Below are 25,262 nucleotides of genomic sequence, written 5' to 3' on the forward strand. Positions count from 1 at the left end.
TAACAAATATAAGAGCAATCCATGCTCCTCTTTATGGACAAATTATAAGTGGTTTGCACATTAAAGCTCAGAAGAACTCAAGGCATGTATTTGAAGTATAGTAGCTACCTTGTGATAGAAGCCAGTTCTGCAACATCAAATGCATTCTCGGTAGAAAGTAGGATAGCAAGAACTGGAAAAAAGGCTAGGTAGAGACCAAAACAATCCTCCCCAAACAAAAACTACTTTTAAGTGGCATCCAGCTATCCAATGACTCTCTGGTAGCCCTAAATCAGCATTAATAAATTAAAAACATCAAATCTTGATAAATAGGTATCATAAGGACCTTGGTGTTTGCATCCATGCACAATTTACTCCTACATTCATCTTGCATTATTGCTCAAGAATACTCCAAATTCCTGAAAAAAATGTTGCTAGTCACTGCCTGTCAACATGTCATTGCCTCTTTGAGAGAACACCAACAATGACAATATAATCGATCATTCCTGTGTTGACACCTATTTTCTCACCCTAATGGTCTGTTTCACTGATGGATGCTGGTGAAGATTCATTACTAGGAAGCATTAGCAAGTCAGAGATTCTAACTGGATGCTGTCACTTCCCCTGCCCCCCCCACCCCCGGCAAAAAAAACTTACCAAAGTGATAAATCTTGCCCCAGTGCACTCCTTTTTGTCCTGAAACTTCTTGATTATTTTTTTTAAAAACATCTTTTAGTTACTTATGTTAGGGATTCTAATGAAGCTATCAGCCTTCTGCTAAGTAAAGGCACTAAGAAAATTGAGAACAAAAATATCAACAGGAAAGAACAATCTGTATATCTGTATGATAGTTGATGAGCATTGGCCAATTTCAAAATAATGAAGAGCTTTACTAAAAGTTTGCTTTTCTTTTTCCATAGAGATTAAAACATTGTATTTCAAGGTACCTACAAACAGTATCCAAAAGAAAGAAAATTTTCAGCTAACATTGATTTTGTGTTTCCTTTCAGTGTATTTAGTAAGCCTAAGCAGAGACATCTATTTTTTTTAATTAATTAATTAATTAATTTATTTATTTATTTATTTATTTATTTATTTATTTTTGGCTGTGTTGGGTCTTCGTTTCTGTGCGAGGGCTTTCTCTAGTTGCGGCAAGTGGGGGCCACTCTTCATCGCGGTGCGCGGGCCTCTCACTATCGCGGCCTCTCTTGTTGCGGAGCACAGGCTCCAGACGCGCAGGCTCAGTAATTGTGGCTCACGGGCCCAGTTGCTCCACGGCATGTGGGATCTTCCCAGACCAGGGCTCGAACCCGTGTCCCCTGCATTGGCAGGCAGATTCTCAACCACTGCGCCACCAGGGAAGCCCGAGCAGAGACATCTTATTCTAAATTTCAAACATGTTTCTGAGGATGTTCATAAGAATTTTTGTTGTGTGAAATAGACATGTCTTAATAATTATGAAAATCTAACCAAAATCATTTTGTTCACACTGCTAAAATGTACCCACCACGCTGTATTCCAGTTTTGTCTCAGAAGCTGCATAAACCCTTAGATAAATATCTTATCAGGGGCTTGTATCTATCTTGTTCATCTCTCTGAAGCCAGAAACTGGCCCAACCAAAGTGTGTTCTCCTCTTACAATGAAAACCTTCTACAAACAGGATTTCATGTGCTGAGAGGAGAGGAAAGAATAGTTGCTCCTTTATCGTGTCATCTCTCTCTGGGTGACCCTCTTGGCTCACCCAGATGAAGAGTTTGTACATATTACAGTAAACAGTCCACAAGAATACATTGAAACCACCGAAAATGAAGTAATCAGACCTGCTGAAATGTTTTCACCATCTGGGAAAATAACACCCCAAGGGCCAAGACAGTTACCTAAGAAAATTTTGAAGTATGTTTTCCAGGCCTGAGAGGCTACAGGTAGGTGGATTCTGTGCCAGTTAGAAAGTGTTATGATTGGCAAATGGCTGTGAAACTCTCAAATTGCAGTTTAATGGAAATGCTGGCTGTCATCCCCAAAGTACATTTCAAGAAATCACAAAACTTTAGAATTAAAGGCAGCTGAATGGAAGGTTTCATCCACATTGAACCCAGAAGATTAGGTGGTAACACAAGAACTTTTGCAGGTGTCCCAGCTCTTAATCTGGCACCTCTTCCACCACAGAGTCCTTCATTCTTCCAGCCCTGATGGAACAGAACAGAGCGGGGTTCATGTGACAAGCTCTCAACCCAGCTCGGAGATGGGGCAACGCTGATGAGGGGGATGGTGTGGAACGGCCTGATACCTCAGGGTCCAAGGGGACAGCCAGCCCCAGCAGACTCCAGCGGAGGGGGCACAATGCTGAGATTCGAAGAGCAGGCTTATCCCCAGTCTTGTGAAAATAATAACACCCAACTATTCCCAAGGGGTGGCCGAAGGCAACAGCTTTTCGGGTTCTGGGAGCCTCTGTAAGTGTTTCCCAAGTGTCTGGGGTTTGGCCCTACAGTACATACACGCTTAGCCCCAGGGCATTTTTCCCTTAAGTTTTAGGCCCAAGGGTATTTTAAGGTAAATTGATCCCACATGCTTCTGATTCATTTACACTGAACTCATCAGACTATGTTTGGAAAGAACACTCTGCAGGCCAAGAAGCCCTTTGAGGCTGCTTTTATGAGTCTTTCTGTGCCTTTTTTCTTAGAAGTAGGAAGCCACGTCTTAACATGAACAAATAAAATGCACGTCCTAGAGACACAGGTCTGGTTCCAAATGTGGCACCTCTGAAACCCATGGGTCCTCAAATCACCAAGACAAGGCTGCCCCTCCTTCTTTCTCAGAAGTTAAAGAAAACCTTACCCTCGAGTTGTGTTGAGCCTGAGTCAGTCATTCGGAGCGGCTCGGTGCAGAGCTCACATAAGCCTTCAGCATTCTAACTCCACACCCAGTCCTGACACCTAAGCCTCCCCACCCAGGGGGAGCCCAGGGCTCAGGGCCACCTCTGCTCTCTGCTCTGTGGATCTGGGCCCGCACACTGGCAAATCTGTAGGAAATTGTCCTTTCTCTTCTGAGCTATGAAACTGGGGCGGTGTGTTGTTGATTTGTTGCTGGTGTTACTGTTAATATCACTTGAACCTGACGGAGAGGGCACAGTGGGAAATGGTTTGGAAGAGCTTTGTTTTAGGAAGGAAGAATTAACATATCCCCTCTGGAGGCTGACGGGAACCAGGAAATGTTTGACTTTTACTCCTTCCCCTTTTAGTATAAAAGAAGCCTGAGGTCTAACTCGGGCAAGATGGTTCTTTGGGACATGAGTCCACCGTCTTCTCGGTCTGCTGGCTTTCCAAATAAAGTTGCTATTCCTTGCCTCAACAATTAGTTGCTCAATTTATTGGCCTGTCGTGCAGTGAGCAGTACGAGCTTGGACTCGGTAACAGGGTTGACTCCTGGGATGGGACACAAAGGTAGCTGTCCCCACCTGTTCTCCCATCTGTGACTTGCACTGTTGACTCTCTTTGTCCCTGCCTGGGGTACCAAGATTGAAGGGAATTCAGGTCCCTGACCAGGAAAAGAAAAATGAACCCTACAAGTAAGAAAAGATGTTGAGGGCAAGGTGACCAGGGCTTGGGCCACATTTGTCTCCCTCTCTTTATGCAATGAGCTCTCAACTCCACCTATTTATTAAAAGTTTTAAGATTCCCCATGCCTGGGCCCTACCTAAGACCGACTAAATCAGAATCTCTGGGGGTGAGGCCCAGGAAGTCAGGTTTTTTTCTAGAAAGCTCCACTGGTTATCTACTATGCAGTCAGGAATGAGGGCCACTGATTTAAAGTAACTTGATACATTCCTATTCTGGAAAAGTACCTGGAAATAATCTACATCAAGGGGGATTGTTTGTTGTCTTCCAATTGAACGGAATAAGATTCAGGCTTGATGCATTCCCCTCCCTCCTCCACCACCATTTCTCTCCCCACCCTCACTCCTTATCATGTTGTTAACGATCATCTCACTCTCCGGAGAGCTTTTCAAGCCAGTACACAATAAACTAAAGAGAACGAGAACCAACCCCAAAGGCTGAATCATCTCCGATGTCAAAATGAACCAAACACAAGATCTCTTCAAATATTTAATCAGTTTGGAGACCTCTGCCTTCCAACCCAGTTGTGTAAAAATTCTTAAAAAAGCATGATGAAGGGGTCCTCAAAGAAAACGTTGGGCTAAAATGGAGAGGAGACTGGGTTTGGGAAGACAGAACATAACATGTGCCTTAAGGTCTTTTGAAGGAATTCTACCGCGGATTAAAAAAAAAAATACTCAAATGAACAAGAAAAGATTAAACAGTTATACAGATTTAAGGACAACTAAAACTTCTTTTATGGCTGAAAATACCAGACATGGCTTTGAAATAGACTCTTTAAAAACCCTTAGATCCTGCTGTGGTTTCTTTCCATAGCCTTCTCTGTACATGCAAGAAGCAAGCTAGCTACACCCAGCATCCCCAGGAGCATTTTGGGCCTTGGCAAAGAAGCAATCAGCGAGAGATAGAAAGAAGGCCTGGAGGAGGTGAGAGGAAGCGGTTCACAGTTTTTGAACGTGGACTCAGACCCCAGCCAACCTAATCTATTTTCTTTCAAAAATATGGAAATAAACTGAAGGCCTTGAAAAATCACCATCGATCTCAGGTTAGGGTGCCAATGATAATGCTTTTTGATAACTGTGTCATAGCAACTGGGGAAGCATGTCCTTCAAAGTGACGGGGTTTATAATAATACAGGCGTGGTCGGGACTCGGGGCTGACTCCCCAGGAGACGTTCAGCAGGAAGGGCGTCACGTCTTTCTCGCTCTCATTCTCTCTCTGGTTTCTTCGCTTCTCCTGTCCCTTGGTGCTGTTGAGAGGCAGTGTCAGAGGCTCCAGCCCAGGGCTCAGAATGGGTACTGAGACACGTATATCCGCAGTCGGATCACGGAGCTGCCTCTGAAGTTGATGACGGTGTTGACAGTGATCATTTCCAAGTCCAGCTGTACGTCCCGGGGCCCTTTGATGGGGCGTGTCATCACCAGGGTGGCACTGATGGGGCCTGTTTGCTGTGGACGGAACCGGGGATACCAGTTAGAGAAAGTCTGACTGGCTTAAGGAACCAGGGTGAGCTTGACCCCAGAAGCTGTTGAACAACGGCAGAGAGGGTGAGGAAAGCTGTCTATCAGGAGACGTGGCCCCTGGGACAGTCACCAAAGCAGAAAGCCAGGTGGTCTGGCCACAGCCGGCCTCTGTAGCCCCAGTCGGGGCGCTCCTCCTTGCCCACTGCTGGCGGACAGCCACCCCTCGATGCCATGCTCTTCCCCCGACTTTGAGCATGCTCCTCCTGGCTTCTCCCTGCTGTCCCTTCAGGTCTCACCTGAAGTATCACCTCCTCGGAGGAGCTTCTGTGCTTTCCCCAGTCTAATTCAGGTCCCTATGACCCTCTGCCAGAGCACCCTCTACTTTGCCCAGGAAGGAAGGTATTCGTTACCGTGTGTCATCGTCCACCCTATTTACTTGGTCCACGCTAGACTATGAACTCTGTAAGAGCAAGGACCGGGGGCAGGTTTTCCACCCCTGAACCCCCCAGCACCCAGCAGGGTGTCTAGCATGTGGTAAGTGTTCAGTGACTGTATCTTGAATGAAAGAATGAATAATTGTCCAAACTAACTACGTGACTCAGGGCTGTCTCTTCACTTCTCTGTGCCTCCTCTCTAAAATGAGGGTTTGTACCAGATCAGTAGTTCCCGAGTAAACAGCTCCAAAGCACCTGGGACACTTTTTAAACTAACAATTCCAGGGGCCAATTCCAAGATTTTCTGCTTCAGTGGATTTTTCGATGATGCCTGGACAAGTGTGACTTGTTTACCAGCCTCCAGTTGGTTCTGAGCATAGCCCCTGCTGGAGGTCCCGGCTGGACACTCTGCACTCACCTACAGCTTCACCACTCTGTGACCCTATCGCTGTGGTCCTGATAACTTCATGTGAGCTTTTTTCCTCCTCTGAATCTTTTTCTAAAGCTTTCAAGGAGGTAAGGAGAGAGGACTGACATAATTGAGCTTCCGCCATGTGTGAGGCGCTCTTCTGGCCACTTTTATGTATATGTGCTTATTTAATCCCCGTAAAAGCTCTGAGAGTCCTGGCTACTCAAAGTGTGGTCCCTGGACCAGCAGCGTCAGCATCATCAGGGTGCTTATGAGAAATGCAGGCTCTCAGGCCCCCCTAGGACCTACTGAGCCAGAATCTGGAGCTTAACACAATCTGCAGGTGATTCATGGGCACATTAACAATTGAAAGGTGCTCATCTAAAAGCACAGGACCCAGGCTGGGGAACCTAACTGCCATACTAAAGGTATGTCTCATTATTTCTTTTTTTCACCGTTCCTTGTGAACTGAGGCTCCATGAGTTAAGTCATTGCTTAGGGTCACTAGACCAGTCAGGGGCAGAGACAAGGGATACCATTCCGGTGCTTTTGTCTGACCCCAAACCCCAGGCCTTCTTTACCGCACAACAATTATCAGAAAAGACTGATGTGTGTTTTACTTCTTCCTAGCACTGCCCTGAAGGACAGATGCTCGGGGGTCAGTGTAACGGCCAGAGAGTGGGTCCCTGGAAAGGAAATAGCATAAGGGAACAGGGCATGCTGGATAATCACTTCCTACAAGCTGCAGAGTCCAATGCTGTGCCCAGAAACTGAAAGCAACAAGCTCTGCAAAATCAAGAAACGGCTTGTTTAAAGCCACACCAGGCATCTTATCTGTCTCCTTGAAGGGAGGGCTCCCCATAAAGTTCTGGACATCCCCAAGAGCTGCCACAGTTAGGACAAGGGCGGGGCAGGCAGACAGGTGCCACCCAGGGGGTGGGACCTCCCCTGTCCTCTGGGCTATCAGCAGCTTTACAGCCACGCCATTTCCTCTTGGCATCAGCTCCCTCCATTCCCGTCAGCATCTGCGCAATTGACACCCTCTCATGCAGAGGATCGCTAGCACTTCCTTGTCAACTCTTGCAAAACCTCGGAGCCCTGGGCCAGGACTTCAGAGGGTACAGCCAAACAGGGAAATGCCCAGGACATTTACATATACAAATATCTCACCAGCTTTCACTGTTTGCATGAACAAAGGCCAGGAGCTGAGGACCCTGAGCTGACGGCAGGCCTCTGGAGGGAGAGCTGCAGAGGCTGCGACGACGACGACGGGGAATGGAACAGCTGGAAACTTCCCAGTTATCCCTCTGGGCTGTCCTTGTAAATGTCTCCAGAGTGTGAGAGCATCGTTGCCTCTCCTATTTGGAAGTAATCTTAGAGCTCAGACAGTCTGATCCCCACCAGGATCAGATCTACAGCAGCCTGAGAAAGGCCTGCCCACAAGCACACGGAGGACTCAAGTGCCTGCCAAGAGAGCTAAGGACCGACATCTCCACTCCTCACTGGGCTTTTAGGGCAGAGCCAGGGCATTAATGAAATAGGCCTCCCAAGAGGCTCTAGTCATTGGTGGACTTGGTGGTCACTGGTACAAAATGATGATGGTGACGGTGATGGTGGTTGATACTAGGCATTTGGATATGACCTTGCATACATCCCTTATTTAATCCTCATAACCCTACAAAGTAAGTAGGTTAAGTACACTAGCACATGGTACTAGAGCATCTGACTCCAAAAATCAAGCTTCTAGCCACTAAGCTGTACGATAAGGTCTCAAGTATCTCTCAATTTCCTGACGTCCCATGGCACTTACTCTAGTTGAGAATCACTCCTTTGCACTGTAAATGTTTGCCTGGTTGTTTTCCCCTCCCTACCATAGTGTGGATTCCTGGGGGCAGAGGCCACATCCTGTTTGTCCCTACACTCTCAATGCCTGACTCAGAGCTGCATATGCAGCTGCAGCGGTGCTGAATTAACCTCCATGACAGAAGAAGGAGTGAGTGACTGAATGCCTGTGAAGCTGCCCGCATGGGAGTAGCTTGCAAACAGCCCACCCGCTGTCTGGCTGTCTGTCTTCGTGGCCCTGCTCCTACACACGCTCGGGTCTGTTCTGAGTCAACTCGCGGGATGGCATTGTCTGACATGGGGCAAGCAGCCGGGCCACAGCAAGTCAGCGTCCCTTGGCCCGGCCACATGATCCCCGTGCACTTGGCCACAGTCTGTACCCTGTGACCGTGCTCCTTCTTCTGGCCCTACTTGTGTCCCTAAGTCACCTGGCCAAAGCCAATCACCAGTCCTCCGTCCAGGGCTCAGTGTGAGACAGATTGCCAACGGGGCTCATGAAAGGGATGTGCGCCTGCGTATGCACCTGTGCATTTGTGTGCACGTGAGTGTGCACACATGTGCATACCTGTACCTATGCATACAAGCAAGTGTGTGCATGTGAGTGTGTGTGTGCGTGAGTGTGCATTTGGTGGGTGTGGCTGTGCATACCTGTGTGTGTGTGTGTGTGCACGCGTGTGCATGCATGTGTGGGTTGGTATGCATGTGGCTTGCCTGCTGTGTAAAATGAAGCTCTTCCCAGGTGCTCGTAATACAGTCAGTGACTCTCAGGGTGGCAGAGCCTGAAGAGCCATCAAGCCCCACCCCTCACGGGATGCTCCAGTCCCTTGAGCATCTCTGACCTCCCCAGGGCCCAGCAGCCCACAAACTCTTAACAACAGTAGCAGCAGCAGCAGAAACGATGCTATCGATACAATCATAACTAATGCTTATTGGACACTTTCTATTGTGGTTAGATGTTAAGGTAGACTTTTCTTGTTATCTCAATCTCGGCTGAGACCCCAAAGCTAGAAAAGTAGGTGAAAATACCCTGCATCCTAAAAAGAAATGTGAGAGTATGTACAGATACTGGTGGCAGACTGCCTGGGTTCGAATCCTGCTCTGGGGCTTCGGAGCTGTGAGATCTCCGGCAAGTTACTTCGCCTCTCTGTGCCTCAGTGCTCTCATCTGTAAAGTTGGGAAGGTCAAACAGGCCCCAGAGCACAGGATTGTGGTGAAGATGAAAGGAGTGATACATGGAAAGTACTTGGCGTATGTCCACACCGTATAGGATTTGCTGCCAGTGCTGTCTGTGTAGTTCCTGTTGCTGTTGTTATACGATGTAAGTGTATTAAACACACTTACCAGCCCCAAAATCAAGCAAGAGGGGCTTTCACTGTGGGTCCCCTGACATGAAAGGAAGCAGAGAGCAGCACCGGACTTTCCTGGAGAAGTCTAGGGAAGAGAGCCCCAGAGCTGCCCTGCACCACGGGGAGGAGACGGGGCTGCAGGGGAGCTGGCTGCGGGTGTCCTGAAGGCCCAGTGTAAGGTCTGCCCGCTAGGGTGAGGCAACACCCACACACACAGACTTTCTGAGAGAGAGGTTTTCGGTGACTAGCGGCCAACTAGAGGCCCTCGCCCACATCTGGGGATGGTCAGTGCAAAGTCAGTCCTCAGGGAAATCTCCAAAGAACCCACAAAGCATCCCATGAAAGCAAGAGCATTTGGGCTCTGCCCCAGAGAGAGCAAGAAGGCCTGCCTACAATGGCAACAATCGAGTAAGACCCCATCCCTCCTAACCACTCCCCTTCCACCATATGTATCCCCAAAACCCTGGAGGAGGAGCCAGGGCAGCACGGTCAGTGGGGGGAGGGGAAGAGGAAGGCAGTACAGAGGCCAAGCTGGCAGGGGGGCGGGGGGGGTGGCGGGGCTGGAACTTTACACTGAAGGAGAGACTGGGCAGTTGAAGTTTCCACGTAAAGCAGCTGGGACTTCTGATATGGGAAAAAAGACAATTCAATAGTAACTGAAAGTGCCTGCGAATCTGATGGGATCCACCTGACAGCTCATCTAGGTGTGTGCAGGTTCAAGACAGCAGAGTGAGAAAAAGAAAGTTATTGAATGTTCCATCCTGCTGGTTTGATAAAAACAGCCGTTCTGTGCTCCAGGCACTTCGCTAAGTAGATGATCTCATCAAATCCTAAAGTAGATACTGTCATTATCCCCTCTTTACAGATGAGGAAACTGAGGCTCAGAGAAGTTAGGTAACCTGCCCAAGGTCATACGGTTGGTAAGTTATAGAATGCAAACGAGGCAGGTCAGCCCGTCTCCAGAGCCGACGTTGGAATGACTCTGTGGGGCCTCCTGAGGAGGGCAACGCAGCTTTGCACAGCTTGGAAAGGGAAAGCCCTGCTTCCTCCAACAGATTTCTGTCTTCCTGGCCCCATGCCCTGTGGCTTCACAGGGCCCCTACACCGAGCCTGTTTTCTCTTCCCAGGGGCAGCCTTCGAGATCTTTCCAGCCAGGATCCACCTCCCCATCCCTAAGTTCCTTCAGCCATTCCCAGGGCAGGTCTATGTTCCCTCATCCCCTTCGTGTCCTGACATCCTCATCTGAATAAATACTAAAGAATTAGGGCTCTTCTCAATGTTCTCAGAGAGAGAGCAAACCACCTACAGCTCAAAGTTTTGTGAGTTTCAAGGGTCCCCTAGTCGCTGTGACAATCCAGGCACTAGAGGAAGCTCCCAGGAAGGGGCCCTCCCACGTGTTCACTCCACCTGTAGAAGAAGACAATCTTCTTCCCACCCCTCCCACCCCCACCCCCACCATTGCGGGGTAGCTCTTGCAAGTCAGCCTCACAGGGAACATTTGGGTCTAGGGGATTTTAGGAGGTGGTGACCTGGGAGTGAAATCTTGCCAAGACAAGGCCGCTTCCTGCAGGGGGATAACCTGAAGCAGGTAATGTGGGTGATGGTATTTTAAATCCCCAAGAGGGGAATCTCTGTGCCCTATGATTGGGACCCACTGTGTCTGTACAGATGACAGAGGCCAGACTGGAGAATCCTGGTGGGCTAGGCTTATGCTCGGTGGGGGGGGGGGGGTGTCGGGGGGTGGAAAGACCCCAGAGGCTCAGGCAGGTGGGCTGTGCTGGGTGGCCATGGCTTACGGGTTTGGAGAAAGGACTGACAGAGGCACAGCTCAACTTTTTCATCTTGAGAAGTTCCCCTACCCTCAACTCACTCCAACGTCTTCCAAAGCCCTTGACCTCACTACACTGATCTACAGAGGCTGGGTCCGCAGGTGTGTTATCACACATGACCCAGCCCTTTTAGGGTCTTGCCAAAAACGTATTAGTGAGGAAACAGGCAGCTGTTTACTCAGCTCCTGGGGCCTTTTCTAATCTGTTCTAATCCTGCTTCTGAGACCTCTCTGTTTTCAGACAGTCCCAGCACCAGAGGCAAGGACTGGAAGGTTCTGCCAGGGGCTGGGGAGAGGGCAGGGAAAGAGCTCAGGTACGTGGTTCCCTCACAGGCCAGTGGGCTGTGTCCCGTGAAAGTGTGTAAACTTCTGAGTCTAACGCCCCACGGGGAGCCTGGAAGACCACATACTGTATTCGTTAGTAATGCAGATTCCTAGGCTGAATCATGGCCCCCAAAAGTATCGGGTCTTAATCCCTGGAACCTGTAAATGTTACCTTATAAGGAAAAGGGATCTTTGCAGACATGATTAAGTTAAGGATCTGGACATGGGGAGATTATCCTGGATTACCTGGATAGGCCCTAAATCCAATCACGTGTCAATTCGAAGAGACAGAGGGAGATTTGATACCCAAAGAAGAGGAGGAGGCTCAGTCACAATGTGACAACGGATGCAGAGATTGGAGTGATGTGGTCACAAGCCAAGAAATGCTGGCAGTCACCAGAAACTGGAAGAGATAAGGAATGGATTCTCCCCTGGAGCCTCCAGAAGGAGCATGGCCCTGCTGACATCTTGATTTCAGGGCAGTGAAAATGATTTCAGACTTTTGGCTTCCAGAATAAATTTCTGTTGGCTTAAGCCACCAAGTGAATGGCAATCTGTTACAGCAGCCACTGGAAACTGATACACTAGGCCTTAGCCACCATCTTCTGAAATAGATTCTCTAGAGAGGACGCTCTGGAATTCATATTTTCTACAAGTACCCAAATTCACACTGAAATGTGAAAAACATCGCTCTAAGCCAGGGGGCGCTAAAGACAGGTGATTACCCCAGAGGTTGCAGGCGATGAAGCTCAATAATAGAAATGGTACAGTATTGGGTGTATGTAATTTACAAAGAAGCAAATATATTTTAGGATGTGTGCTCTAAATTTTTTTCCCCGATACGGATAAGCTGGTGCTGTCCAATCAAACTTTCTATGATGACAGAATTATTCTATATCTGAGCTAATACAGCAGCCACATATGGCTACTGAGCCCTTGAAATGTGGATAGTGCAACAGAAGAACCTAATTTTTAATTTTACTTCATTTTCATTAGTTTAAAGAGCCACGCAGCTACTGTGTTGGACAACGCAGGTTAGAGCCCACTTCTGTGAGGAATGCCTTTAAGTTCACTGCCATGTATGTGCCATGAGGGCAGGGATTCAGGACTGTTTTGTTCACTAGAAGTCCTTCTAGTTTCTAGAAGTCCATAGTAGGTACTTGATGAGTATTTGTCAAATGAGTGGATGGAAAAAATGGATATGTGAATTCCTCTCCCACAGGATTGCAGGAGGAATCTGAAGAAGAATATACATATGTAGATAGATACAGATACAGGTATAGATATATCTATATAAATATAACTGAATCACTTTGCTGTACACCTGAAACTAACACAACATTGTAAATTAACTATACTACAATTTTTTTTTAAATGGTTAAAAAAAAAAAAAAAGAAGAATTCAGGAGGAAAGAGACCTACAATTGCATCTTGGCCTGATTTCTCATTGCAGTTGAGGATTCTGAGGCTCACAGAGGAGAAGCAACTTTCGCAAGACCACACAGAAAGTGAGAGGAACCAGGACATTGGAGTCCTGACTCACATCCACTTCCCTCTCCTGTCTTTACACCTGCCCCTCTTGACTCCACTCTGGCCTATTTCTAGAAGCATGCTCCAGGCTAGACAACAGAACACCTTGTTGAAGATGGTGACCATCACTCAGCACCCCCTCTTACCCGCATATAGAATTCTCTGCCCTCATTCCCAGACTTGATCTGGAAAATGTAATAAGCCCCAGGGTAGCGGGTCGTTGCTTGCATTTGGAAGATATCAGCAGGAACAGAGCGTCCAGACACCACGTCCATATCCCGGTACAAGATGGTGAAGGGCTGGTCTCTGCAGCCAGGATTCTCAGCGGGACACATACAGCGGCTGTCGGAAAGGGAAATCATGTGAGAACTCGGGAAATCCTTTCCAGATGCTGGATGTACCTACTTCCTTGTTTAAAACACTGAAAAGGAGGCCACCGCATTTTTACCATCCAAATGCTGTGACTGTAGAGGCTCTCTACTCCCGGCTCAGGTCTAAAAGCTCTCTAGCGGGGGCTTCCCTGGTGGCGCAGTGGTTGAGAATCTGCCTGCCAATGCAGGGGACACGGGTTCGAGCCCTGGTCTGGGAAGATCCCACATGCCGCGGAGCGGCTAGGCCCGTGAGCCACAATTACTGAGCCTGCGCGTCTGGAGCCTGTGCTCCACAACAAGAGAGTCTGCGATAGTGAGAGGCTCACACACCGCGATGAAGAGTGGCCCCCACTTGCCGCAACTAGAGAAAGCCCTCGCACAGAAACGAAGACCCAACACAGCCATAAATAAATAAATAAATAAATAATAAATAAAAGCTCTCTAGCATGTAGGTGAGCTCCCTGTTTCCTAGAGAATGGCCTGTTCTGGCCAGTCAGCTATTCTTGCTACTAGAGCATAAACCTGAGATGTCTGGTTTTCAGAACACTGGGGACATCCTCTAATGCACTTCACATTTGTCACATATTTAGTCAGAAAAATGTGCTGCATAGCCCTTCACTTCCCCAGCCATCCATACTCATTGAGAAATTTCAAAAGTGAGAAAGTACATTAGACTGACAGGTCTTGAGTGGTCCCTCTACATTTTCTGTTGCACTTACCCCAGTCTGTGTGGAATATAATTCAATATTTTCTTTCTCTAAACAAGCACTCAGAACTCACTATGTATAAGATACAACATTAGGACATGACTTTAAGATGTTAGGACATTAACTGTAACAATAAATAAGATCCTGATCTTAAATTCACTCTCTAACAGGCGAAATAAATCACAGATACAAATATCTCTAATACAAAGCATCTAATTTGAAACACTAGTAATAGCATTATCATAGTATGAAGTTGACTCATTACCAAGGTATGCCTGTTATAGACACCCCTTGATTTATCCGTAAGCACTCCCATCTCTCACCTCATCCCTGAGACTCCCCCTAGGGGGTCAGGGTGCATAACAAGATGAGAACATCTGTTGATCTATGCCTTGGTGGCCAAAACTGGGAGTAAGCCTTGCTATGCTTCTGTCACTTTCCCTAACTTCCAATCTATCTTCAAAACCTAGCAGTCCTACTTCTAAAATGTAGTCCAAATCCAACCACTCCATCTCCACTGTCAGTGCACTGTCTCACTCACTGTCTCACCTGGACCTCTGTGACGGCCTCCTGTGATGGAGTAGAGGGCGCTCCCGCTCCAATCTGTTACACCACAGGCAGAGTGCCCCTTGTGGAACATAAATCAGGTTATGTCTCTATCCTACTTCAAGGTTCTACGGTGGCACCCATCGCAACTTGGACAAAAACGAAACACCCATTTTAGCCTCTAAAACCTCATGGGGTCTGGTCTCTGTCAGTTCCTCTAACCTCCTCTTGGGTCACCGTCCATGTCATTCATGAGGCTGCAGTTTCTTCCGGTCCCTGAAGACATCAAGGTCACTCTTGTCTCACAGTCTTTGCACACACTGTTCCCTTTGCTCATCCACCTCTGTTAACATCGACTCACCTTTCCATTCCAGCCCAAGGGTCATTTCCTCGGAGGGGCTTTCGGATTCCCCAGGCTAGACCAGGTCCAGCCTACTCTTTCATTTTGTAAATTTCTGTTCTTCCTGTTCACAGCCCCTATTACCATCTACGATCATGGATTGATTATATGACAATTTGCTTACTGTCTTCTCCTCCACTAGCATAAGAGCAAACACCACAGCACCTGGGAGCAGATGTGGCACAGAACAGGAGCTCAACTAACATTTCATAAGTGAATGTATAAAAAGAATTTTTAAACTTTTGTTTTTTAAGGCTCCATCAAAATATCCAAGTCAAAATGTCCCGGGTGCCAAAGTGGCCGCATTAAAATGTCACGTGTCACACAGAAAAGAATTGTTTCCTAAAAGAAGCTTGGAGGAGGGAGAGATGGCTCCTAGCTGAAGAGGATCACAGATAGCTGGGAGAGGTGACACTGGAGCTCAGATCTGAAAGATGGGGCACATCTGTCTGTGTGGCAATGGCAGGAATGCCTTCCATATGACAGAAAATGTGGGCATGGAAGCCAGAAGGCTGGACATTCTGCGGCATGGGTGAAGGTGAGAGTAGGTCCTGTTCAGGTTGGCAGGAGTGCAGGACACCTGAACGAGGAAATGAGCTGGATGGGGGTGGCTGGAGTGAAACTGGAATGGAGCCTGGAGACAGGGAGTCTCCCAGGGTTCTCAGTGGCTAGTTGGGGACCTCGCCAGTAACACCAGCTCAGTGCTGCAAGCTGCACCGGGTCAGGTCCCCACCACAGACAAGAGTGGCCTGGAGAAACCCAGGGAGAACCAGGAATGGGAGCTGATGAGGGCAGCCTGAAGCTCTGCTCTGCTCCAAAGGGCCCTGGAACCAGAAATCAAAGAACCCTATTCTAAAGGCTACTTAGAAGCACAGCTCTTAGCAACAAGTGAAGACGTCTCTAAGGGACCAGCCTGTCCCTGCTTTGTCCTCTTCTGTCCAGCTTTTGATCAGAGCAGGAAGCACACTGGTAAGCTGTGGATTTCTCTTGGAAACTGCATCCCTAGAGGGCACGAATGATAGGCACGTCCATTCATCTCTTTATCTCCAGTGGGAGGGCTGGGCGATGCTCAGGGCATTTGACTGGAAGAGAGAAGGGCAGAAGACATTCCTGCATGTGTGCATGTGAGTGTGTGTGTGTGCACGTGTGCGCACGTGGGCTGAGGAGGAACTCAGATGGTTAAATAGGAGCTAAAGAGAAGGAAAAGGAATTCCTAATACACCAGGGGCAGAAAAACACTGTCCTAGGGCATTCACCTTGTAGAGGTTGCCTTCAATTTAGTTCTCTCCTCAACTCTAATATTTGCCATCTGGTGACTTTGTAAAATCACTATTGTGGGACTTCCCTGGTGGTGCAGTAGTTAAGAATCCGCCTGTCAATGCAGGTTTGATCCCTGGTCCAGGAAGATCCCACAGGCCGCGGAGCAACTAAGCCCATGTGCCACAACTACTGAGCCTGCGTTCTAGAGCCTGCGAGCCACAACTACTGAGCCCATGTGGCACAACTACTGAGCCTGTGTGCTGCAACTACTGAAGCCCACGTGCCTAGAGCCCGTGCTCTGCAACAAGAGAAGCCACCGCAATGAGAAGCCCGCGCACCGCCACTAGAGAAAGCCCGCACGCAGCAACAAAAACCCAACTCAACCAAAAATAAATTAATTAATTAATTAATTTAAAAAATCACTATTGTGACATCAAAAACTTGATTAGAGCAAGCTAGGTACCCTCGGTTATTGAGAACTCTCTAGCGACCTCTCTAACCCCTCACTACTCCCAGCAAGGTCCAGGGAGACTGGAAGCATACGTTTCACCTGGGGGCTTTGTCTGCAAGGCTGAGTCTCGCATCACCCCAGGCCCACAGAATCAGAATCTGCCTGCTAACAAGATCCTGGGTGGTTCCTATGCACGTGACCTTTGAGAAGTCCAGCTCTAAAAGACCCTGTGTATCCAGAACAAAGTCACTAAAGAGAAAAGGAGGTTCATGAGCCCTGCCTCTCCTTTTGGTTAGCTTTCTAGAAAATCTTCATATAGCTCTGGCATGAGTGGGGGAGTGGTAGAGAACAGTGTGTGTGTGTGTGTTGTGTAGTAGGCAGTAGGCCAGGTCTCCCAATGTCCTGGAGGTACACTCTCCTTTACACCACACTGGCAGCCTTCTGAACCAGGCCCCTCACCATGTTCCCATTTCCCAGGGGAAGCCATGACTTACTTATCGCTGATCCGCAAATAAGGCTCCTCGCAGCGGATGGGGTCAATGCACTTGAAGCCCCCTTGCAAGTTGTAGCAAGTCTGCTGCAGGATGCACGTGTGGTTTCTGTGCTCACACTCGTTGATGTCTGAAATGCACGGTAGACAAGAGGCTGAAGCCAGGTAGCACCTCCAAGGTGATGGTCACAGGCCAGATGGGTGGGAATGGGGGGGGGGCTGCCTGGGTCTTTCTATAGAGCTATGCTAGCCAATATGGCAGCCACTGGCCACACGTGGTCACTGAGCCCTTGAAATGTGGCTAGTCCAAACCGAGATATGCTGTTAAGTGGAAAATATACCAGATTTCGACGACTTAGTAAAAGCGAAGAATGTAAAATATCTTACCAATAATTTTTATATTGAGTACATAGTGGAATGGTAATATTTTGGATATATTGCATAAATAAAATATGTTCTTAAAATTAATCTTACCTGTTTCTTTTTACTGTTTTAATGTGACTAGGACATGTTACTAGGACATTTTAAATTACATATGTGGCTCACATTTGTAGCTCACAATATATTTCTACTGCCCGGCACTGCTGCGTGGAGAATTCTTGCTTAGTGTTTGGGTTAGGCAGGTTCAAGGAGCTGAAAATGAGTCTGTTGCTCAGCTACCAGCCTCCTCCGCTTGCCCCAGTGAGTGGAGCATGGGAGGGAAATCATCTCAAACAGCCAATCTGGAGGAGACCCATCCCTTTCACAGCCTGGGGTTCTGACCCTTGGAGAGACACAGCAGTCAGAGGTGAGAGGTATCTCCAGCATCCATTCTCTAGGAAGTCAGTAGAGAAAAGCTGACCAGGCTTGTCTCCAGGGGCCATGAGAAAACCTGCTCATGGACCAGGGCCAGGCCATAAGATGTCCTGGTCGGGTCTGGAGCAGTCTTCAGAGAGGCCGCAGAGATCTGCCTGGGAAGGCATGACCAGCCACCTGTATCTCCAGAGTTCATTCCAGAAGCAAGAGTGGCCTTGTCCTTTCTGAGGCCAAAGGATGGATTGCAGGGCAGGAAGGCACCAGCCCAGGCATCCTGCCCAGAGCCTGCCACTCTGGGAGTCACCAGCACCCACTCACACCCTCACCTCTGCCACCTTCCCCGGGTAAAGGCATCCAGGTGCCCCCCCCCCCCCGAGCCAGCCCCACCTCACACCTCCCCTCTGAACAGCCTTACCCTGGCAGCTTCGGTTGTCATCCAGCAGGATGTAGCCAGCTGGGCAGGAGCAGAAGTACGTGCCAGGCTGGTTCACACACTCATGTTGGCAGAGGAACTCAGAGAAGCTGCACTCGTCCATATCTGGGGGAGACAAGTTACACCTGCTGTTTATAATCACAGACTACCCAGGGATGGGAGCTTAGTGCTATTCCAGCTTTATTTATTCCAGCTTCCACACTCTCCTGACACATAGGATAGCTTTACTGCCAAGAGTTGCCAATTCACTTCTTGAACACTTCTGATGACGGGGAGCTCACTACCTATCAAGGCTGCCCATTGATATTTGAACCGCTCTAATTGTTAGAAAATTCTCTCCTACATGGAGCTGAAATCTGTCTCCATCAAGCTTATAACACCCTTTGCCTCTGGCTCAGCTACATCATCTACTCATCACTGGCTCATTTTTGCTGTATAGGTGAATCCACCCTCCACCTCTGGAGGTGAGATTTGTTTGCCTGCTGGAGTTTTCTGGGTGCAGAGCTCTTCCCCCAGACCTAAACACATTCGCTGGCCCCAGTCTTCCGAAAGGGCAACTTTACGAGTGCTAACTCCCCTCTAATCTCCTGCAAGTTGAGAAACAATATTATTCCTAAAATCACAACTAAAAGGGACATCTCCAGAAGGCCAGGGGGTGTGAATTATATTAAAACTTCAGGGACTTCCCTGGTGGTCCAGTGGTTAAGACTTCGCCTTCCAATGCAGGGGGTATGGGTTTGATCCCTGGTCGGGGAGCTAAGATCCCACATGCCTCCCAGCCAAAAAAACCAAAACATAAAACAGAAGCAATATTGTAACAAATTCAATAAAGACTTTAGAAATGGTCCACATCAAAAAAGTCTTTTAAAAAAGCAAACAAAAAACCAACCAAACAAAAACAACTTCATTGTGTCCAAAAACCTCCTTGAAAGAGAAAACTGGAGCGGCATGGGGTGGCCCTCCTGCCTCAGCTGACCCCTGGGACGTGGGACCTGTCGCTGGGCCAACTCTCCAGCCGCAGAGGTGGGGACGTGAAGGGGGAGCCACTGAACTTTTAGACTGTGGCCGCTGATGCAGAAGCGGGCGTTCCAGGAAAGCCAACTCTTCATCACACACAGCGTTAGGCAACAGAGCCCCCATTTGAGCCTCATGCGATAAGCACGCCAAAGAAAACATGTTTTTCTTTCATTTGTTGTTTCCCGAAAACTTGCTTTCTCTGTTTTCCCCATGTGACATGTCCTCGGATTGCTCTCTGGAATCACCCAGAGAGGGTGTCAGCGCACGTGAGGCTCCTTCTCCACCATCTGACAATTCCAGGTGTTACATGCCTGATGTCTCTCACATTCGAGAGGGAAAAACTCCTTCCCTTTTCCCCCAGGGGCCTTTGGGCGACAGGTTATGAGCCAGCAGAATTGGGAGGCTGATTTGAAAATTTAAGTGATAGGGAGGGTGGGAGGGAGACGCAAGAGGGAGGAGATACGGGGATATATGTATAGCTGATTCACTTTGTTATAAAGCAGAAACTAAAACAACACTGTAAAGCAATTATACTCCAATAAATATGTTAAAAAAAAAAAATCACACTCAATGAGTCAGATCTGCTCTGTCCTGCCCGCCTCCCGCTCCCCAGGAGCCTCAGAGAGTCTGGTCTTGGCCGCAGCCAACCTAACAGAGAGTGTCCTGCTTATTTCTGTTAAACTTGTAGATTCCATTCATACCTTTAGTAGAAGCAGTGGTAAAACCTGTCATTTCCTGAGAGCTCGCTATGTACCAAGCCCTGGGTTAGATGCTTTACATGCCTCATTTTATTTAATCCTCACCTCGGCCCTAGAAGGAGGTGCAATTACTAACCACACCTTACAGAGAGAAAATGGAGGCTCACAGAAGTTAGGTAACTTAACTAAATTTCCTGATACTGAGTAAGCAGGAAAGCTGGGATTTGAACCCAGCCAGCGGCCCTCCAGATCCTACACTCGTCAGCACAGTGCCATAATGTCTCCCTAAATGTAAATCATGCTCAGGACTTAAAACTGGTGGATCTGGGGAGTCCTAGGGTTGGGAAATCCCCTGAGCGGGGCTAGCCCCAGTGCAGATGGAGAGGGTAACACCCACCTCCACCTAACAGACCCGCTCAGTTTATCTCGGGCACAATCCCCAGACGTTACTAAGGGCTGTGGCTCCATCCTCCACTTGAAATACAAAAGCTGAAATACAAGGCTGGTTCTGGCAGGGAGCCCACATGAGGCCATTTTCACACATCCACATGAGAACCCACCATGGTTTCCAGGGTCAGCTCACTTAGCAAATCTCTAAGGGACACGGCTAGGAAGGGTCTGGGGCTGCACGGAGGGGCCCCACCAGCTGGGATAACACAGTGAAGGTAACAGTTCCTGGGGGCGAAACAAGCAGCACAGAAAGGCAGTAAGTAGGAGGGGACAGACAGCAAACTCCCTGAAAACATCCCTGCCTACTCTTCGGCCAGCCCTAAAGCCCGCAGTGGACAAGAAAGTGGGCATCGTGGTGAACGTGGAGAAGATGGCCATTTTGGTTAAAGTGAGTCAACTGAAAATCTTTGCCAAACCACCAAGGATGGCTTCTTGAAAAGCCAGAAGTCCCTTACACCTTCACTTAGAGAAAGTAAGTTAACACATAATGACACTCAGTTACCACAGCTCATTTAATCTATATGAGCACCCTGTGAAGGTGTTTGTTTGTTGGTTTGTTTTGTAACAAATGGGGAAACTGAGGCTCAGGCAGTGACTTGGCCAGGGAAAGTACTAAACAGGAGAACCAGACTTTGACCTTGGCTCCGTCTGACTCCGCAGTCGCTCTCCCATACCTCCTGCGCAGGAGGCCAGTAACCATCTGTGGATGGGCAGACAATTCTCCAGAAACGAATAATCCCATCTCATAAGGCTAAGCTTTCCACCTCTTAGTTCCTTGGCCCAGATTCCCCAAAGGAGTGCCATGGCAGAAGGAAGGGGGGGCGGTGAAATCTAGGAAGAAAGTAGCTTTTCATGACTGAGGGTATTTTATGGCTGTTTCTGGGACTGACATTTAATCGATCTAAGGCTCTCTGTAACTGCCTACTTTCGGCTCTGGCTTTCCTGGCCCTGGGGAGAAGTGCTCATTTGTTTCAGAGAATTCTGTCCCTAGAACACTCCGGTCCTACGTGAAGCTATTACACAAGTCCCATTCATGAAACCCTAGGATTAGGAAACTTTCCATTCTGGAGGACAGAAAGATTTTCACACCCTCGGGTATGGCCCACTCATTTTGAAAAATACAGGGAAGCATCATTAATTTGTACTGTGCTCGTTTACAATTCCTGATGATGCTAAAAGCAGATGGAATAGAGTTTAATTCAACATTTACAAAAAATAGGGAAAGAAAAGAAGGAAAAATTAAGCAAAGGTTGAGCTGTACATGGCTCTGTGCAGGATGCTACAGGAACAAATATGAGTAAGATGCTGTCTCTATTCTCAAGGAGTTTACAAGAGTTTACACGTTTCTAAGAAAGTTATAATAGTGTCCATACGCTAGCTTGGGCAGAGTCATAGCTTCTTGGGCTTGGAAGGAATTAGCGAAAGGTCAACTGAGCCATCTATGTTTTCACAACAAATTAAGATTTTACTCATTCAACATCTAATCATTCATTAGTTGATTTGCAAACTAGTTATTGCATGCTCGCAGTGTGCCAGGCCTGGAGCTAGGCACTGATTGTAGAGATTTTAATAGTTTACATACACAGTCTCATTCATTCAACACTCCCCCTCCCAACCCTACCCTGTGAGACTTGCTCTTATTCCTGCTATTATTCTATTAGTACTATCTGCACTACCCCCAAGACTTGACTCAGTGCTGGGTGAGGACAGATAACTCAACCCAACATGCAATATTAGGCAACTCCTTTTCCTCTTCAACGTCGTGTCAGACCCTAAAAGGTAGCTCCACTGAGTTTTGCACTAAGGGTCAAATGACAAGGACATGGGACTGCACTCCACCTTTCGGGAAGTGACTCATCTCTGTTTTGTGTGGTTGTGACCCACTGCACTGGAAAATGTCCCAAACTGGAGATGTGTCTGGGAAATGAGAGGAAACACCTGTGAAGAAAGCCCCCGCCCCTGTGCCCCTAGTACAGGTGGAAGTCTCCAACGCCAAGCCCATTACCACTGCAATGAACTCCATCATCCTCAAGTTCATATCCCGGGTCGCAGCGGCAGATGAAAGAGCCATAGGTGTTGACGCAGGTCTGCACGCAGGGGTTCTCAGTTGCACACTCGTTCACGTCTGTGGAAAACCAAAGCACATCACTGACCATTCCCACAACAGAACATTTGTACTAACCGGGCAGTAAAATGCACCAGCAACAAAATTACTACCACTAGGAGACCAGATCCACAGGCACCAAGGATCTCCATCTAGGACCAATCAGACGGAGAGCTCGGACCCCAAAGTGTTCACTGAAGAACCAGGGCCTCCATTCATACGTCCCTTCTGGGGTTGCAAGCTGGGAAGGGTGGAAATGGCATGTATACATATCATATACATGTATACTCATGTACACGTATACACCTCCGAGAAGTCCACTCTCCGAGGCTCACCAACAGGAATTTCTAGGCAACATCTGATCTTTCCCATCACCAATTGAATTCATCCCCAATTAGCTCTTCCCTCACCTCCACTGACTTTGAAGTTTCAGGTAAAGAGGTAAATAATCATGACAATTTAAATAATAACTCTACTCATTATTGCTGTGGACTGAATTGTGTCCCCTCCAAAATTCATATGCTGAAACCCTCACCCCCAAATGTGATGATATTTGGAGATGGGGCCTTTAGGAGGTAATTTAGGTTAAATGAACTCATAGGGTGGGGCCCTCATGATGGGATTAATGCCCTTATAAAAAAGAAGCACCAGAGAGCTTGCTCTTGTTCTTTCTGCCATGTGAGACGTAGGGAGAAGGCGGCCACCTACAAGCCAGGAAGAGAGGCCTCACAAGCACCCAACCATGCTGGCACCTTAACCTTGGACTTTCAGCCTCCCCACCTGTGAGAAAATAAATTTCTGTTGTTTAAGCCACCCAGCTTATGGTATTTTGTCATGGCAGCCTGAGCTGACTAAGACAGTAAGACAGAAATAATGTCACTGATTATTACAAAAGGATCTCACACTCACGGGATACTTACAGCCCTGTTTCAGGACCATCACCCCATGTTACAAGTTCAGTAGAATAAGGAGAAGACCACAAAGGGGCACAAGGAAACTTTAAGGAGTGATGGAATATTCATTATCTTGAGTTGGTGATGGTTTCATGGGGGTATACATAAGTCAAAGTGCATGAAATCATGTACTTTTAAGAGTGCAGTTCATTTTACGTCAATTATACATCAACAAAGATGTTTACCTCTGTTTTGAGGTTGAGAGATGTGCCCAAGTCCCCAAGCTAACAAGGGCACAGTTGAAACTGGGACGTAAGTCAGGGGTCTTTCCACAATACCCAAGATTCATTCCGCACAGCTCGGAGAAGGGGGAGGGAAGGAGGGAGCCCCTTTGTACAATGGCATCAGCTGACCCGTTCTGAGCTCCCCCATCCCGCTGCCACGCTCCATAGGGCAATGACCAAAGTTCCAGCTGAGAGAATTTCTATCCCCTTCAAAGTCCAGGTTAACCTCTGAAGACTCTTAACAGAGATTTGAGGGCCTTCAGAGCTAAAAGGTAAGTGGCTTAGAAAAAGAAAAAACAGATAGCCATGCATGGAGGGTCCAGTGAGATACCAGTCTCCGCTGGTGCCCAATGGGAGTCTAGAGGCGGTCCACCCAGGAGGCCAGGAAAATGTCGTGGTGCCAGGCCGTCGAGTGCAAGTTCAGGCAGAACTAATGAGCATTAAGGGCTGCAGTCCTCGGCTTCCGGCCGGATGCTGGCCATGCAAGGTGAATGAGCTAACGGCCCACCCGCTCACAGCTCTCAGCTGCTTGCGCTTCTGCCCCCTGGGGCCCTGGCTGCCCTCCCCTGCCAGCCCTGGCGTGCACACGTGCCCAAATGCCCTTCGGAGTCCTTTGGGAGCAGACCGCATCCCACTCCGACTTGCTGGACAGGAAGGCTGGACCCTTGGTTCTACACTCATCTCTGCCACCACCTAGCTGTGTGACTCTGGCCAAGTTGCTTAACCTTTCTGAGCCTCGATTTCCTCATCTGCCCTGCCTACCTCATAAGGTTATTGTTGGAGTTCAGTGAAATGAACAAACGTGACAATGCTTTGAAGAGGGAGGGCAAAGCACTCTTCCTTGCTTGAGGTGTTAGGAATACAAAAGCTCGCCGGAGTATGTAACATCCTGTGTTGCCGCGGGCCCTGCTGATGCAATATCCCAGTGGCCAAGTGCCCAGTGTCCAGGCCTGGATGCCGTGCCTGCTGCTTTATCACACTGCTGGCCTTGGCACTGCCAGATGTGTTAACTGTTCCTTGTCAAAGGCCGGTCCCTGAAGGACACATGGGCCTTTTGGCTCTTCTGCACGTGGCTGTTCCTTAGTGGGCGCTGGGGGAAAACCTGGGCTGGCAACTCGAGCACCCAGCCCTGGCACAGAGAAGCCTGCATCTGCTCTAAGCCGCTTATCACAGCAGCAAAGGAGCCAGGCGCCTGCTCCCTGCTCTATCAGCTCCCTCAACCTCCCAGCCCAGGCTCTGCTCTCAAAAGAAAATGAGTTCTCCTGGCGAGAGGAACACAGTCGAGACTTCTTGGAACAAGCAGCAGAACCAACTTTGGAAGAGAGGCTTAGAAAGAATCCAGGATCCAACTCTTTAACGCTGATGCCTTCCTGTTTACCCAATGATTTAGATACGATTAAACTAATGGAGACATAATATCCTCCAAGTAGCTGGCCAGAAGCCTGCCAGCCAGACCTCGAATGGTGTGACAAGGAAATGGATCCTGCAAAACCTGGTGACAGGCTCCAAACAAAGACCTCATTCTGAGTCCCCGGCGCTGCCTCCACCCTGGATGGGGCAGCTGCCAGGGCCTGGAGGCCCGGGCAGCGGGCT

At 48.3% G+C, this 25,262-nt stretch overlaps 1 protein-coding gene across 2 annotated transcripts in view; it reads right to left on the reverse strand.

Moving 5' to 3' along the window:
• Positions 1 to 4,070: 4,070 nt before the first annotated feature.
• The window catches only part of FBLN5 (fibulin 5), an 86,797-nt gene continuing 65,605 nt past the window's right edge, over positions 4,071 to 25,262 (reverse strand). For both annotated transcript variants that reach the window (XM_061181183.1, XM_061181182.1), the window contains exons 8-12: positions 22,394 to 22,513; positions 18,206 to 18,328; positions 17,000 to 17,126; positions 12,917 to 13,112; positions 4,071 to 5,042 (exon numbers count right to left, since the gene is read on the reverse strand). In XM_061181183.1, the coding sequence (XP_061037166.1) occupies positions 4,881 to 5,042; positions 12,917 to 13,112; positions 17,000 to 17,126; positions 18,206 to 18,328; positions 22,394 to 22,513 (728 nt within the window). In that variant the 3' untranslated portion in view covers positions 4,071 to 4,880. The remainder of the gene's footprint in view (positions 5,043 to 12,916; positions 13,113 to 16,999; positions 17,127 to 18,205; positions 18,329 to 22,393; positions 22,514 to 25,262) is intronic.

The sequence above is a fragment of the Eubalaena glacialis genome, chromosome 2, assembly GCF_028564815.1.
Source record: "Eubalaena glacialis isolate mEubGla1 chromosome 2, mEubGla1.1.hap2.+ XY, whole genome shotgun sequence".
Taxonomy (NCBI): domain Eukaryota; kingdom Metazoa; phylum Chordata; class Mammalia; order Artiodactyla; family Balaenidae; genus Eubalaena; species Eubalaena glacialis.